The following is a 17,647-nucleotide window of genomic DNA, read 5'->3' as shown; positions in this document are numbered from 1 at the left end:
GGTGAGGCTCAGTTTCCTGACCAACAAATGAACTCTTACCTCACCCCATGCAACTGTAAAGGTCCAACGAATAAAGTTTCACTTTATTGGGGAACTTGTAGTTTAAAATAAACAATGAAGCAATTTGGTGTTCTTCAAACCTACCCATTGGAGGATACTTAATCTACTACAGTAGGGGAGGGCTGTGTGTTCTGAGTCTGTGCTGACTCTTTGTGACTTCCGGGACTACTATTCTTGGCAAGATTTTAGAAGTGATTTTCCCTCACTATCTTCTTTCTAAGGCTGAGAGAGGGGGACTAGCTTTGTCCCTAAGGTGGGACTAGAACTCACAGTCTCCTGGTTTCTAACTTGGTGCCTTAACTATTATGCCAAATTGGCTGTCATACCTAAATAGCAATAGCATGTAGACTTATATACCATTTCACAGTGCTTTACAGCCCTCTCTAAGCAATTTACAGAGACAGCATATTGCCCCCAACAACCTGGGTCCTCATTTTACCTACCTTGGAAGGATGGAAGGCGGAGTCAACCTTGAGCCAATCAGGATCGAAGTCTGGCAGAGAGCAGAGTCAGCCTTTAGGACTGCATTCTAACCAGTACACCACCATGGCTTTTCTAACCATTAATGTCTTATTGATATAATTGGCATTTCAGCAACAGCTTATGTCTTGTTTGTGCAGGACTAGTCATAAATCATGGTTTATAAATGTAATGGTTAAGTGATCCATTGTGCTTAGCTCAGATCAATGATACACATATTAGAGCAATATGGGAGCCCAGCCTAGGTATTGTGCTTTAAATGTCCTTTTTTTTAATTTCAGTTCTAGGAGCAGACCATATGGTTTTACCTTCTAATTTATTCAAATTTTACTTGGATTTCTCAAAAACAAAATTTAGCAGATTAGACTTCCCTTATTTGCTTCATCGGAATCTTTATTTAGTATATTATAATAATCTTATAGACATAGTATATCTTGATTTCCACAGACTATTTGACAAAGTAACCCATGACATTCTGATTAGCAAGCCAGTTAAAGTGTGGGCCGAAGGGCTTAACAAATAAATAGATGCATACTTGCCTTTAAAAGCATCAGAGAGAACTCATGAATGGTTCCTCATCAAACTGGATTGAAACATTGACTAATGTCACAAGGTACCAATCAGGTTTCACTCTATTTTACTTCTTCAGATCAGCCAAATCAGGCTCAAAATAAGCTTTTAAGACATATTTGTACTGTTTTAATAAATCATAGTTTAGCCACCACAGTTGAAGATTTGAAAATAATTTTGAGCTGGGTAATAAATTACATTGGGCAAACCATGATAAAGGTAGTCCCCAGCTTAGGACCATAACTGAGCCCGGAATTACTGGCGTAAGTCATTGTTGTCAAAAGTCAAAACATCACATGAATGGATCCAATTTTTTGACATTTTTGTGGTGATTAAGCAAATGCCATAGTCATTAAGTGATTCAGTTTTACATAATGGGCGATTTTTGTTGGAAACCAGAAATAAATGCCCAAAATCAGCCACCCCAAAAGTCATAAATCATGGTCATATGACCGCAGGATTGCAAATGGCCATAAAGGTGAGCTGATTACTAAGCACCCAAATCACAAGGGGTGCATCCATTATAACCTCAAAAACAGGTCATAAATAGCTTTGGGGAGGGTCCATTGTAAACTTTGAACAGTCATGAAGTGACCAGTTCTAAGTTGAAAAATACCTGAAGCCCAAAAGCGTGAATAGGTTTTCAAGCTACAAAATGATATTGTGAGTAATTAAAAATTGAAAAAGCTTTCACTTTCCTGAAGGTCATACCTACTGAATTAAAAAACCCTGATCTATATTAGATGATTACTGGTAAACAGTGTCCAAACCAAGCTGATATTTACATGCATGGGGGATAATCAGGTTAAGATAATTTAAAAAACAAACTGTGATGGGTATATGAAGACCTGTCTGATTACAGTACTGTACTCTGTCAAAATGACAGCTGTTTGACATTGATGAATATAAATCACCTGGACCTGATGGATTACATCCCAGAGTTCTGAAAGAGCTGGCGATATTATCTCAGAACCATTGTATCATATCTTTAAAAAATCTTGGAGCACTAGGGAACTACCAGAGGATTGGAAAAGAGCTGATGTGGTTCCCATCTTCAAAAAAGGGGGGAAAAACAGACCCAGGAAACTACAGAACAATCAGCCTGACATCAGATACTGGAAAAAATAATCAAAAAACAGATCTATGAACATCTAGAAACAAATAAAGTTATAACTAATAGCCAGCACAGGTTTGTTGAAAACAGATCATGCCAAACCAATCTTATTTCATTCTTTGACAAAGTGACTAAATGTCCACGAAATGCTTTGGACATAGTATATTTAAACTTCAGCAAGGCATTTGACAGAGTAGACCACAACCTACTTCTTGGTAAGCTAGAAAAATGTGGAATAGACAGCATCACCATTAGATGGATTTGTAAATGGCTTACAAACCATACTCAATGAGTATTCCTTAATGGTACTACATCTAATGGGGGGAAGTAAGCAGTGGGGTACCATATGGTTCCATCGAAGGCCCAGTACTCTTCAATATCTTCATGAGGGAATAGAAGGCGATCTTATCAGATTTGCAGATAACACTAAGCTGGCAGGAATAGCCAACACCCCAGAAGACAAGCTCATAATCCAAAAAGTTCTTGACAGATTTGAACAATGGGCCCTATTTAACAAAATTATATTTAATGTGGAGAAAAGTAAGGTTTTGCACTTGGGCAGAAAAAAACCAAAGATACAAGTACAGATTAGGTGAAACCTGGCTCAAAAACAGTAACTGTGAGAGGACCTTGGAGTCCTAGTGGATGATCACTTAAACATGAGTCAACAGTGTACAGCAGCAGCCACAAAAGCTAATACAATCCTGGGTTGTATAAACAGAGGCATAGAATCAAGCTCACGTGAGGTATTAGTACCGCTTTATAAAACCCTAGTAAAACCGCACCTGTAATACTGCAGCCAATTTTGGTCACATCACAAAAAAGATGTTGAGAGTTTGGAAAAAATTCAGAGAAGAGCAACAAAGATGATCAAAGGCCTAGAGCAGTGGTTCTCAACCTTTTTAATGCCGTGATCCCCAACCGGTCGTAAGTTGAGAACTACTCAACCGGTCGTAAGTCGAGGACTACTCAACTGGTGCAGCACCATTTGCAGAATGGGACTTTTGGCGGGCTCAGCAGGGCAGAGACAGCCTGGACAATTCCTATTGGCTTTTGAAAGCCAATAGAATTAGACTCTATTCAAGAAGTCTATTCTATTGGCTTTCAAAAGCCAATAGAATAAAAGGGAGTAGCACAGCTAAGGAAAAGGGGGGAAAAATGGTGGACTGTGTTGTTTGGCGACCCCCGTGAAATGGTCGTTCGACCCCAAATGGGGTCCCGACCCACAGGTTGAGAACCACTGGCCTAGAGACTAAAACATATGAAGAACAGCTGCGGGACTTGGGTTTGGTTAGTCTAAAGAAAAGAAGAAATAGGAGAGACATGATAGCAGTATTCCAGTATTTGAGGGGCTGCCACAAAGAAGAGGGGGTCACATTATTCACTAAAGAATCAAAGGGCAGGACAAGAAACAATGGTTGGAAACTAAATCAAGGAGAGAAGTAACCTGGAATTAAGGAGAAACTTCCTAACACTGAGAACAATTAAACAGTGGAACAGCTTGCCTTCTGACGATGTAGGTGCTCCATCACTCGAGGTTTTTAAGAAGAGACTGGACAGCCACTTATTTGAAATGATATATATATATATATATATATATATATATATATATATATATATATATATATATATATATATGGACTCCTGCTTGAGCAGTGGGCTGGACTAGAAGACCTCCAAGGTCCCTTCCAACTCCATTCTGATTGATTGATTAATGGACTGCTCTGTTGACTGTCTTTGATCTTTGCATGGTTTTTGAAATTGACTCATTGCCACAACACTACAGTGAACAGATAAGTTTGATCTGGGGAGATCTGAAAAAATCAAGGTGGTAGGTACAAAAATGGGCAGGGCTTTGATCACCCATCACCTTGGCTTTGATTTTCTTTTATTATATATGAGTATATAGTTTGCAAGAATACTCACCCAACATACACACATACTCCTCCTGTGGACTCTCTGTTTTGATCTTATTTGATGGGAGAAACAGTAATGCCATGCTGACAGTGTATGTGGAAAAAAATGTAAATTTTACATTTATGTAATGTAAAACCAATTTTTAAGACAATGCATGTAATTTTAATGTTCCTGATTATGCTTTAATTTTAAGGTTGTTTTTCTTACATCTTGTTTTTAATTGTTACAAACATCCCTGTCGGATCCATTTGGAGTGAAGTCGTGCTACACATTTCTAAAACAAAATCTGTGCTTGATCTGTATTTCTACAAAGGGAAATTGTCTGCTTCTTTCCAGGTCACCATGACTGACAGAGCAGCAGCTGAAAGAGCCTGTAAAGATCCCAATCCCATCATTGATGGGCGGAAAGCAAATGTCAACCTAGCGTATCTGGGAGCAAAGCCAAGGAGTATTCAAACTGGTGAGACCAATAGCTCTTCTCTTACCGTCTGCTCCTCCTACTTCCTTCACTTAAATTATTTCCTGTTCCATGCCGGTGCTTCTCAACCTTGACAGCTTTAAGATGGGTGAACTTCAACTCCCAGAATTCCCTAACTTAAAGCTGCCAAGATTGAGAAACACTGTTTTATATGGACTTCAGTAGGGATAATCCAGTTCCAATATACAGCTCTAAGTGATTATTCCACTTTCATGCTTTATGCAGCATTCAAGTAAATCCTGCAGTCTTTTCTTCCTGTTTTCTACTGCTAAGCTTAGAGTATCCAAAGCCATGAACAGTCTCCTGGCTATCAGTGGAGGTGCTATTATGCAGTGCACTGCAGCAGAAGCCCCAATAAATAGCTACAGATTAGGTTCGGACATTGCACTAAGCCACTGTTTCTCAACCCCAGCAGCCTTAAGCCATATGGCCTTCAGCTCTTAGAATTTCCCACCAGTATACATTCAATACAGCTTAAAAGTGCTAAGGTTGGGAAACTTTGGGCTAAGTCAGGGGTCCCCAAGTCCTGGGCCATGGACCGGTACTTGTCCATGGCCTGTTAGGAATTGGGCCACACAGGTGGAGGTGGGCGGCAGGCAAGCGAGGCTTCATCTGCATTTGCTGCCGTTCCCCAGGGCTAGCATCACCACCTCGCTTCCACTTCAGATCATCAGACATTAGATTCTCATAGGAGAGCAAGCCCTACTGTAAACTGCACATATGAGGGATCCAGGTTCCACATTCTTTCTTCCCACCCCCACCCCCTCATGGAAAAATTGTCTTTCACAAAACTGGTCCTTGGTGCTAAAAAAGGTTGGGGCCCATTGCACTAAATCATTATGGGATTTCCCTGTTTTCTGGCCTAACTTTATGGATTTATTCAAATATTTATAACCTGCCATTCCATGTAAGAAGTTTCAAAGTGATGTACAAGAGGATTCAAAATGCAATCTTTATCTACAACCATGCTTTGCAAAACAAAATATAATTGAAAAATATCAAGCAGACCACTGTGGGTTGTTCAGTAAACATGGTTAATAATCTTGGTTTAGTTTGTGCATTACTGACTGGGTTTATACACTGTCCTAAGCCATGGTTTAAGTAATCCAAAGTAGTTGGATCTCCATATGTACATACATACCTATTGTTCCTTCTGGGATAGGTAACATTATTCCATGCATAGAAAAAAGAGTAAAAAGTAATAAACAACAAAATTAAAGACAGAAATAAAAGAAAAAATAACTAAATCCAAATTATACCTTTATATTTTTCTATTCTTGCAAGCCAGCCTTATACCCATCACACCTGTATATTCATTTAAACATTCACTTTTGTACCTCAAACATCATCCTGCTATCTTTTTGAGGATCTCATCAGCTCTATCCCATCATATAACTTCCTCTATCTTCCCTTTCATCTTGACTCATTAATTTTTCATACATTGTTTTGCAATTGGATTCTTATGCATTATTTTTTGCATTTCCTGCCTGGGACATGTGCAACAATATGTTCGCTCATAAGGTGGCCTGTAAGTGAGAAATTCTAGCTTGCATAGATTAGTATGTGCGTGCTTGGGATAAATGAGCATTGTTTTCACTTGTGCAACAAGCACTTGTTCACCATCCAGAGTCACTGGGTTGAGTTGGGCAGCTATAGAAATTAAGTTTAAATAAAATACTTAGCAAAATTGACATGCACTGTCCTTACTGATAGTAGGGAAAGTTGCCTGCTGTAAGGAATGAAGCTGGTACAGCTTAAGAAACATTTCTCAGATGATAACATCAGATCAGGAGCCTTCCAGGCCATCAAGAGAACAGCCAGCATCTTTTGAATCAGAAAGTTCAGGGTCAAAAGCCTGGAATTTAAATCCTGAAGCATAAGATTTATACATATTTATTGACTTCTGAGTTTTGAAGTGGACTTATCTTTTGTTTATATGTGACTTTGTTCTTATTGAAAAAAAAGAAGCTCATTCATCCAAATCATGTCTTAATACTTTCTCCTGAGTAAGCTGTTTCCTGAATAAGGGGTTACCTATCTGGAGATCTGAATTTTATAGTTGAGCCTGGCACAAAGCTTAACGGACATAGGACAGGAATGATTAAGGCTGGTAATTTAGTATGTAGCTTTTTCTCTGTTTTACTAACAGGCTTTAAAATGAAAGCTCAGTTGACTAAAATCATGATGAGGAATAAAGAACAAAACACAAAACAATGCCTGGAATTTATACTTAAATATAAAAGCTGATCAAGCTTTTGTTGCAGCTGACCAGCGTCAAACGGGGATGGGAATGTTCCCCTTTTTCATTTTTATCCCAGCTTTATACTTTTTTGCTTCGTTTTGTTTTCCTAAATCGTAATTGGTCATGCCATCCAAAATAGGCACATTCAAAGCAAAGCAGGAATTTTAATTTGTTCACCATCCCCATGAGCTCATCAATTTGATGCTTTAAAAGGTTTGCCTTTAGATATAGTGTTCTTGCTAGGTATAGGCCAGGGGTAGACAAACATTTCAATTTTAAATAATCTCTCTCTTTTTAAGAATACACAACATGCGTCAAGATCAATTGTTCTGAGCGCGAAACTCTCAGTGGCAAACTCAAATGTTTCCAAAATACTTGAAAAGGTTGCTTTGTGCTCAATTTGGGACAGTTCAGTTTGCAATGTTTTGCCCATCCTTCATCTGCTGTTCAAGAGAAATTAAAAAACCCCACAAAATTCCATGGGGATACATATTTTAAAATAATTGATTTTTCACAACTTGCAGAGTTAGTGTGCAAATTGAAACTGGTGAGAGCATGTCACAAGCACTTTCACAAAATGGCTGCCACGGTGAGTGAAACCAATCGCCTGTCACTCATTCCTTGGAAGGCAAACTGTCTGGATTGCTTCCCATCAAGTTAGGTAATTTCCCAGAATCCTCTGCACCACTTCCTCTTCTGTCTTCTTTCTCCTAGTGGGGAGAGCAGGCACACTTCCAAACAGGTGTCCTTTTAATTTATTTTCCAAGAAAGATTGCGAGCCAGAAACATTGCTGGAAAAAAATGATAATGCTTGACTTGGCACTTTGCTTTGATGCATGTCAGCTTCTCACTTAATTTCTTAAAATTAAAACAATCTTTGACTTTTCCCTCACCAGTAGATGAACACACTTCCAAGCACAGTGTTGGGCTGCAACCAAGCTACTATTTTAATTTCTTGGAATGCCCCTTGAAAGGTAGGAGCTTATTTGGGCTCTGGTCAAAAATTCAGAAAATACCTATTTTGGCTGCTGGCGTATCACCCCCTCTCCCCTTGAACAAAATAGAAACAATTCTTTGTATGTTCATTTATTTAAAAAATACAGTCCAATCATACATGGTGCTATGTACTGTATAAAGAAATGTCAAGTAATTACAAAAATAAAATACAAGTTAAAATAAACTCATTTTTGGAAACACCACTGACCATGCAAAAGTATACCCCATTCTCAAGTGGCCTCTGCAGCCTCGAAAGGTTGTATTGAGAACAAGGCATGCTTCTGAAAATAATTGTTGGGTGTTGGGGAATGCTGGTGTGTCGCCCAAAACAGCATGGCATATCACTTTTGACACATGTGTCACAGATTCACCATCACTGGCCTAGGAACATTAAGATGAGAACCCATGGGATTGAAGGAACTGGGTATGGTTAACCTCAAGAGTGAAGGGGGATATAATGCGTTCTTCAAATGCTTCAATGGATGTGAGATAGAAGAACATCAGAACCTGTTTTTTGTTGTTTCGAATGCAGGACACAAAATAATAGATTTAAATTTCAGAGGTTTCAACTGAAGGTTAGAAATATCTTCCTTGAAGAAAGTGCATTGGAGCGGTGCTGACTTTCTCTTTCTTGATGTGATCATGAAGGAGACTTTAATTTGGATTCTTGCATGAAGCTGAGGGTGGAATTTTGTGGATTCAATATCCCATTCCCATCCAACTCTGTTTTTGTGTCCCATAGGGTATATGCAGCTGTATTACTGCCTCGTTAATAAAAAGTTCCCTCCTATGTAGAATGCTAAATTGTGCAGTTCCTGAAAACAAGAGGATTGCTGAAAATTTCACAAATAATGCCAAAATGAGGGGAAACGATAGAATTTCATGGGTGCAGATGGGAATCAGCAACAGAAATCTTGAGCCCTGCACTTCAATTTACATTCTGTTTCCTCAGTTTCTAGAACTGCGTAAGACATGAAATAGAAACTACAAAGATGCAAGCTGAAGAGCTTAATTTTTTTAAAAAATAAAACAAATAGAAAATATATTCAAACATACTGCGGCATGAATATATATCTGCAATTTTGAAGATGCACTGAAAATAAATGCATTGTAAAAACAGAAATTGCTGCACAAATATGGACATGATTTCAATTTATATAGAGTTGAAAAACTACAGCCAAATATTTTCCAATTAGGTAGGAGTGGATTTGTATAAATCAGGTTCATGTCAGTGCTGCATTTGTCTACCAAAGAGTTGTTTATCTGCATAATACTCTGTTCTGTACATTTTTTTCTTTAATCATCTTTTTAAAAAACTTACAAAAAATAACATTAGGCAGATTTTGAATATGATTTTCTGCAATACATGGATTTTTCTACAAAATCTAACCAGCTCTTCTCACGATACACATTAGTTAAGTTCACAAAATACAAAACATACTAAACCTGATTATTGAATTAAACTATTTTTGTTGATGTGCATAGTTTATAGAAGTATGAGTTAACTCAGTGGATGGAGTTCACAATATGGTAAATAATTAAGGATAACCTAATCAAAATTGAGACTAATAAAGCCTAGGATGTGATTTAAGTGCATCTTCCACAATATATACTACTTCAGCCGGGGATGATTTTTTTAAAAAAACTTTCTTTGCCAAAAATAGAGAAGATTAAGGAGACCCTATTTTGAGTTAAAACACTTCAATATTTTATACTGAAGTTATTTTTAAATATTTATTACTCTGCTTCCAGAAAGTGTACCAAAAGGAAATAAAGATATAAATGTAATACTATTTCAGGATGAACATTAAGAGAATTGAATTTAATCATAATCTAAATAAGCAAATAAACTGGAGGCAAAAGCAATAGCAGGCTTATATACCCCTTCACAGTGCATTACAGCCCTCTCTAAGCGGTTTACAGAGTCAGCATATGGCCCTCAACAATCTAAGTCCTCATTTTACCGACCTCGGAAGGATGGAAGACTGAGTCAGTTTTGAGCTGCTCAGAATCAAACTCCTGGAGTGAGCAGTGAGTTAGCCTGCAGTATTGCATTCTAACCACTATGTCACCACAATAAAAGTTGCAAATGTGAGCACCAATATAGACATTTGGGGAGGATTGATCAACTGCAGTACCATTATTGCCCTCAAGTCATATTGTGTAAGAGAGAATGGAAAGTTTTAAAGAAAGGGAAGACATGCAGTATTATTATACATCTTTTCGCATAGCCCAAAATAGCTTAGTGGATACTAACAGTTGAACAAGTGAAAGCGATAAGATCTTATAGTTGCACTGTTGAAGAAGCAACCAAGTTGCATGATTTAGTTTAACTTTGCTTCAATCATTTTCCCCTAGGTTTTACCTTAGGGGCGCAGCAGTTACATCCAGCTCTTATTCAGAGACCCTATGGGTAAGTGGAACTTTTCTTTTTAATTGTGTTAACAACCAATCTGGATATGAATTAATAAAGCATCAAGGAAAGAGGAAACAAGCTCTAGGTTACAGCCTTAAGTATGGCTATAACATCTGAAAGAAGAATTTCTGGTCCTCACTTAGAATATGAAGCAAACATTTTGAAAACTTGCTTGGATTGGGTGATTTATTTGTTTGCTTGTTCATTCATTCGATTTGTATGGCTGCCTATCTCAGCAACTGACTATGGGCAGTGAATAATCTTAAAGATTACATTAAGAATAAATTTACTTCCTGATAAAGATCAAGGACACCATTTCTATTTATCTGGTCCTCTTCATTATGTCCCAGAATTGTTAAGGGGATGGATCATCTGTAAGCCCGTTCCATAATCTCCACTTTCGCTAAATTAAGTTCCTCTATTTCATGATTGTAGGTGGAGATGAAACAGAGCAGTGGTTTTTATCCTATCCTGGGAAGGAGAGCAGCTAGATTCATACATTTTTATTTGTTTATCAAATTTATTGGCTGGCTATCTTACTACAGGGTAATTCTACATACATACACTATGCTAAGCTCAAATGGGATTGAGTGGTCTAAAAATGTTTTGAGACTATGATATTAAGTTCTAATAAGTTGTGTTATTTAGGCAGAATGTGTAGTGGGTACCCAACATTTGTGCGATTTATGCTAAAGATTTAATGGTTGTGTATACCCATCCAATCTCCCCGTAATTCTTCCCACATTATGAGTCTAAGTTTGATCAGAGCCTAAAGACACTGTTTAACTATTGTTTATCTAAATGAGCCATGGTTGGCTGGATTTATACAGAAAAAAATAAAGCCATTTACATTATGGCTTAGCATAGTTCAGTCTTTATGCCTACATATCTCATGCAAAATGATTGCATTTACATAAAATGCTAACCCAAAATGTGGCTTGCTCTATTTTAGCTTAACATGCTACATCTTCCCAACATGAAAAACCTAACCGATTGAGGTGTTTTCAGCCTACTCATGACTTAGCCTGACGTGTGAACTCATGCATTTGAACTTCTATCTTGTCCCTAGAGTTGAAACAATCCTTAATATGATTCTCTGAGTTTGTATTCTTATGGACTACAAGACCTTGGGCAGGTCCCTTGCCCAAGGCGCTTATACTGTAGGACTGTCGTCTCTCTGGGCTTGAGGCACCTAAAGATCTCTTACAAAGACATGCCGTATGAGTTTTATAAAATCCAAGAAAAGCTTTGTTGTTTGTTTGTTTGAGTTCTAATTAAAATGGTGCTGATGCAGGAGGCCTTGGCAGCGGGTTGCATCTCATTGCTTTGGGCCTCATGTGGCAATTCCAGGCCAGAGAATAAATTGCATTCAAATACTAAATCTAATATTCGGTGAAAGAAACATTAGGTCAAAGACAGATGTTCTACAGGACTTGAGTAGTTTATAGAAATCAGCTATTGTCTCTACTTTTCAATAGAATATCCCAGTTCGCTTTGGTCTAAAGCATCCTCTTTTTATACATCTAATAGGATCTGGCAGCTGCTTTGGAAAAGCCAAGAGTGCTTAGAGACAACAATAGCAACTGTCATCCTAACTTCATTTAACTGTTTAATGATTGATGTAATTCTCTGAATCGCTCTCTTTCGGTCTCCAGCACTGCTTTCTGAAAATGAAAGCTTGTGTGTATGTGCCTGTTTTTTAAAGAATTTGGGAAAATTCGATTCTCGGGTGGGGAGGGGGGAGAAAATTTTGGGGAAGGTTGATGGTTTAAGAAACAATGGACCATTTTTTTCTTTGCCAAGAGGAATTAATATTTAATCTCCTCTGTGTCTCTCCCTCCCCCCCTTCCCAGAAGCCCACACATAGACTGTCTTTCTTTAGAGTTTCCCTCTCCAACTTTCCTACTCTGGATTATTCAACTGTTCTGATTTCATGATTCCAGTGGTGGTGGTGTTTTGTTTTTTTTTCTCTTGCTGGTCTGGTGGTGTCATAATAGGGAATTAATAGGGAGCCATAGTGGCGCAGTGCTTAGAATACAGTATTGCAGGCTAACTCTACCCACAGACAGGAGTTCGAAACTGACTGGCTCAAGGTTGAATCAGTCTTCCCTCCTTCCTAGGTTGGTAAAATGAGGGCTCAGATTGTTGGCAGCAATATGTTGACTCTGTAAACCTCTTAGAGCAGTGGTTCTCAACCTGTGGGTCGGGACCCCATTTGAGGTCGAACGACCATTTCACGGGGGTCGCCAAACAAGGCTGTCTGCCATTTTTTCCCCCTTTTCTTTGGCCACGCCCCTGGCACCCAGTGATGCATAAGTGGTTGGGGGTCACCACAACATGGAGAACTGTATTATGGGGTCGCGGCATTAGAAAGGTTGAGAACCACTGTCTTAGAGAGTGCTGTAAAGCACGATTAAGCATTATAGAAATGTAAGAGCTATTGCTACTGCTAACATCTGTATGGTTTTTGTATAAGGGCTCAAACAAGTTTTTCCACACCATTCTTAATACTAATTTTGGAATGCTCGTTTTATTCTGGAAGAAAAGTAAGAAATCTTTTTTCTTAATAGCCAAGTGCAAAAATACTCAAATTTCTGACGTGTCTTCTTATTGTCATCAGCAGCAACAGCAGCAATTTCGTTCAGTAAAATCTGTTACAACCTAAAACTAAGGAGAAATTTCCTGACAATGAGAACACTTAATCAGTGGAACAACTTGCCTCCATAAATTGTTGGGGCTCCAAATCTGGAAGTTGTTAAAAAGAAATTGGACAGCTATTTGTCTGAAATGGTAAGGGTTTCCTGCTTGAGGGGGGGATTGACTAGAAGACCTCCAAGGTCCCTCCCAACTCTGTTATTCTGTTATGGTGAAAAGATTGTTTAAAATTATAACAAGAGCCCTGCTCAATTCACTTGGTGCTTTCTGTAGCTGCGTTTTTGATAGCAACATTTCTCAATTGTTGATGTTTTCTAATTCTGCAGTTCCTCTGAAGAAGCCCAGATAGGCATTTGCACAATGACTTTGAGATGTTGAATCCTGACCTGTATATGAGTATATGTTTTAAATTTACAGTGCCCAGGAAAAAGAGGAACCGTAAGAGGCTATGAATATTAAACTTGCATTTGTTTAAAAATTCATTTTAGAGCAGCTTTTTATGGCATGTTTGGTACTACGTAATAATAAGAATGGTCTCACTCCCAATTTTGAGGACTTTGTTATGTAGCTGATAAAGCAGCGGTAGCAAGAAGGACATGCAGAATTAGAATTGTAGTCAGAGGAGAAAAGACAGGCCAAAAATCACTGTCATTTCCAGTCCACCCTGAAATCGTCTAGAAATTAGGCGCTGCAGGTGGATTTGTTGATGGGTAAACAGAGAAGAGCTGAAAAAGTATTTTGATGTTGGTGAGAAGAGTGCTTACAGAGGTAGCTTGCATGACCGGAAAAACTTGGAGAATTCTTTAGCGGACCTAACTTGATTTAATGAAAATAATGCAAATCTATTCGTCGGCAGCAAGAGTAGGAAGGCTAGCCTTCCCTTCCTTGTGTGACCTCCATGGGTAAAAGCAAAGGTGGCATCATGGAGAGCTTCTTCTGAACGCTGAAAACCTACCACCTCCAATCCCACTGAGAGTCTCTAGAGATGACAAGGAAGAGTAGCATGCTTACCTTTGGTCTTCCTGGATTGGAAAATTTCTGTAACTTGACAGTCTAGTTAACCATTTGCAAGCAGACGTTTCTTTCCCTTCCTGCAAGCATTTTGAATCTGTTCAGTGAGGCTCTCTTTCTCTCTCTCTCTCTCTCTCTCTCTCTCTCTCTCTCTCTCTCTCTCTCTCTCTCTCTCTCTCTCTCTCTCTCTCTCTCTCTCTCTCTCGCTGTGTGTGTGTGTGTGTGTGTGTGTGTGTGTGTGTATGTGTGTAATGCACTTGGTGTTCAGTTTCTTTCTAGAGTTCCTGAGACTTGTTTCCTTTTTGGCTTCTTCTTTCCTCACCTGACATTCTGTGATTTTGCTTGTTCCCATTTTCCAGCTTTACCCTTTACAGGTAGTCCTCCACTTATGACCACAACTGAGCCCAAAATTTCGTGTTGCTAAGCAAGACAGTTGTTAAGTGAGTTTTGCCCGGTTTTACGACCTTTATTGCCATAGTCGTTTAATGAATCGCTGCAATTGTTTAAGTTAGTAACATGGTTGTTAAGTGAATCTGGCTTCCCCATTGACCTTGCTTGTCGGAAAGTTGCAAAAGGGGATCACATGACCCCAAGACACTGCAGCCATCGTAAATACGAGTCAGTTGCCAAATGTCTGAATTTTGATCACATGGCTGTGGGGATGCTGCAACTGTCTTAAGTGTGAAAACAGTTGTAAGTCACTTTTTTCAGTGGCGTTGTAATTTCAGACACTCATTAAATGAATGGTTGTAAGACTAGGATTATCTGTATATAATTTTGCAACTGAATCCAAGATGGATTTAGTAAAAGAGTCTGCATTTTGCTTTTTCCATCAGGCCTTAATAAAATAGTACTGTATTTAGTTATAACAATAGAGCATGTAACTTGATCCATAAACTGGGATGTTCCATGAGCTTTATAGTGCACCATGCACACCAATTCCAGTGTAGATATCCATGTTACATATTATCACTTTAAAATGCAGTCATTTGTGAGAGTCTGAGAAGAACAGCAACTGTTTAGCAAGTTTCCATTTTTAACTGTAGTATATACAAGCTACGACTAAATAGACTGTGGGATGAATAGCTTTAACACTGCTCCTTGTTTCTATTGATTAATGGTATGACAGTGTGATATGGGTGACTCTGAGCAAAGAGCAGGTGTAACCATTATGGAAGTCTCACAACAATCATTCCCTTCAATAGCAGCTTTCATTAGCTTCAATGTATACTTAGAACGTAAATAAATAAAGCATAATCGAGCATACTTTACAACACATTGGAGAATAGAATCAGGCAGTCATGCAAATCCTATCCCGTCGGCTGACTGAATCCCAGAAAACCAGTTCATAATTGGTCTTCCAGCATACTGCAGAAAGTTGGACCCGGTGATTGTTGTGGGTCTTTTCATCTCTATGACTATATGCATCTTCAAAGTGCCAAGAGTGGCTTAGATTTAATTTGTCACATTTCTAGGTCACTCAGCTCTCAAACAACTCCTTGGATGCTTTCAAAGCACAAGCTCCTATATCAGTGGTTCTCAACCTTTTTAATGCCGCGACCCCCAACCGGTCGTAAGCCGAGGACTACTCAACCAGTCGTAAGTCGAGGACTACTCAACTGGTGCAGCCCCCTTTGCAGAATGGGACTTTTGGCGGGCTCAGCAGGGCAGAGACAGCCTGGACAATTCCTATTGGCTTTTGAAAGCCAATAGAATTAGACTCTATTCAAGAGAGTCTATTCTATTGGCTTTCAAAAGCCAATAGAATAAAAGGGAGTAGCACAGCTAAGGAAAAGGGGGGAAAAATGGCGGACTGCGTTGTTTGGCGACCCCCGTGAAACGGTCATTCGACCCCAAATGGGGTCCCGACCCACAGGTTGAGAACCACTGTCCTATATACTAGTTATTGTGGCCACCCCAAAGGGTTAAATAACAGCAGCCAACCTAAGCCATTCTTGCAGAAGGCTCCTTGCCATGAATCTCCGAAGGATGGCAGGGAGAAAGGGACTGGGGAGGACGAAGACTTTGGAAAAATAGCTGAGTTGAATCCCTGCAGATTGGCTGGGCTGCCCTGACAAATGGCTTTAAGATAAGAAGAGCCATTTTAGCTGAGGACTGAAAAGGAACAGCTGAGAGGAAGTACTTACGTAAGAAAAATGTGACAAGTAACTACCAATAGCTGTATCTTCCCCAAAATGTATGTTATTTCTCTTTAAAGCTGTCCTACTTTTTAAGTACGATATATAGTAGCACATAGATTGTGCAGTGCTTCAGATTAGTTTCCAAAAAGGTCCTTTGTAGCCTATGGGGCCCAAACATAGCACCTGTCTGCGTCATCTTAAGTCATCTGTAGGATTGCACAGCTACCAGGTGATTCCAGGAAAAAAGCACAACTGCTGTAACAAGTTGCAGACCGATACTACATTTGCATTCCTGTGGGAATGACTCTGAACCATAATGACAAAGCCATAGTAGCAAATACCGTAATATACTTATTCACTGTAAAAAAAGCTTCTCTGCCCTTCACTTCACTGGATGACACAGGATGACAATTCATCACTTGATACTTTTTTTTAAAAAAATCACATCCAACTACAATATACTTACCATAGCAGAAATTGCATCTGTCCCTTGATCTTTTTTTCCCCAGTTTCTGTTTAAAACTCTTTGTCTCTTTATTTCCAAGCACCATTTGGCTTCAAGCACGAGTAGACCCAGTATGTTCTAAAGCAGCTGCTGCTAGGATACCATTGCACATGGTTGCACAGATTGTTCAGTGTGAACAGCAGTCAGCCTAAAAAAGACCATCCTAGAACATGATGAGAATTCATACATGGTTGTGAACAGATCTCTGCACCCAGATCTTTCTGCTCACAGGTTCAAGATTAAGACTGAAAAGAAAAACAAATGTCTTTTGAAGGAAAAGTGCACCAGCCTTCACGTGGAGCTTATCACCTGTGGATATGCTTGGACATATAGATAGACCCCCAACTTACAACCACAATTAAGCCCAAAGGTGCTTTTTATTTTTTTTCTTCAAAAAAGCAACTGGAGTTTGTTGGAAAAACAAAGTCCAATTGCCTTTTGAAAAAAAGCACCTTTGAGACAACCATGACCTGGGTGACTGAGAATCTCCATAGACAATTGAGCCCAAAATTTCTGTGGCTATACAATACAGTTAAGTGAGTTTTGCCCCTTTTTCTTACCACAGTTGTTAAATGAAGCATTGCTGTTGTTAAGTTAGTAACATGGTTATCTGGCTTCTCCATTGACTGTGCTGGTCAAAAGGTCACAAAAAGGTGATCACATGACCCTATCATAAATACATGCCGGGAGCCAGGCATCCAAATTTTAATCCTGTGGCCATGGGGAGACTGCAGTGATCATAAGTGTGAAAAATGGTCATACTTTTTTCTTCAGTATTGTTGTAACTTTGAACAGTCACTAAAATCGTTGTAAGTTGAGGATTTCCTGTATTCTTTCTTTTATTGAAAAGTTTTATACAAATTTATTAGTACAAAACAATAACCCTCCCTCCCTCCCCCCCACCCCAACCCTCCCCCCCTCACTTCCCAGAGCTGATTACAGCAGTGGTTCTCAACCTTTTTAATGCCGTGACCCCCAGCCGGTCGTAAGCCAAGGACTACTCAACCAGTCGTAAGTCGAGGACTACTCAACTGGTGCAGCCCGTTTGCAGAATGGGACTTT

The 17,647-nt window shown here is 39.1% G+C and overlaps 1 protein-coding gene across 1 annotated transcript in view; it reads left to right on the top strand.

Annotated features, from left to right (window-relative positions):
- RBM38 (RNA binding motif protein 38) overlaps positions 1–17,647 on the top strand; it is a 39,875-nt gene that overhangs the window by 5,126 nt on the left and 17,102 nt on the right. The window contains exons 2-3 of the mRNA XM_039343249.1: positions 4,478–4,601; positions 10,216–10,270. Of these exons, the coding sequence (XP_039199183.1) occupies positions 4,478–4,601; positions 10,216–10,270 (179 nt within the window). The remainder of the gene's footprint in view (positions 1–4,477; positions 4,602–10,215; positions 10,271–17,647) is intronic.

Source organism: Crotalus tigris, unplaced genomic scaffold, assembly GCF_016545835.1.
Source record: "Crotalus tigris isolate CLP2741 ecotype Arizona unplaced genomic scaffold, ASM1654583v1 scf7180000017834.3080900, whole genome shotgun sequence".
Classification (NCBI taxonomy): Eukaryota; Metazoa; Chordata; class Lepidosauria; order Squamata; family Viperidae; genus Crotalus; species Crotalus tigris.
Note: the sequence above shows the minus strand (reverse complement) of the source record. Positions and strands in the feature narration are given on the sequence as shown.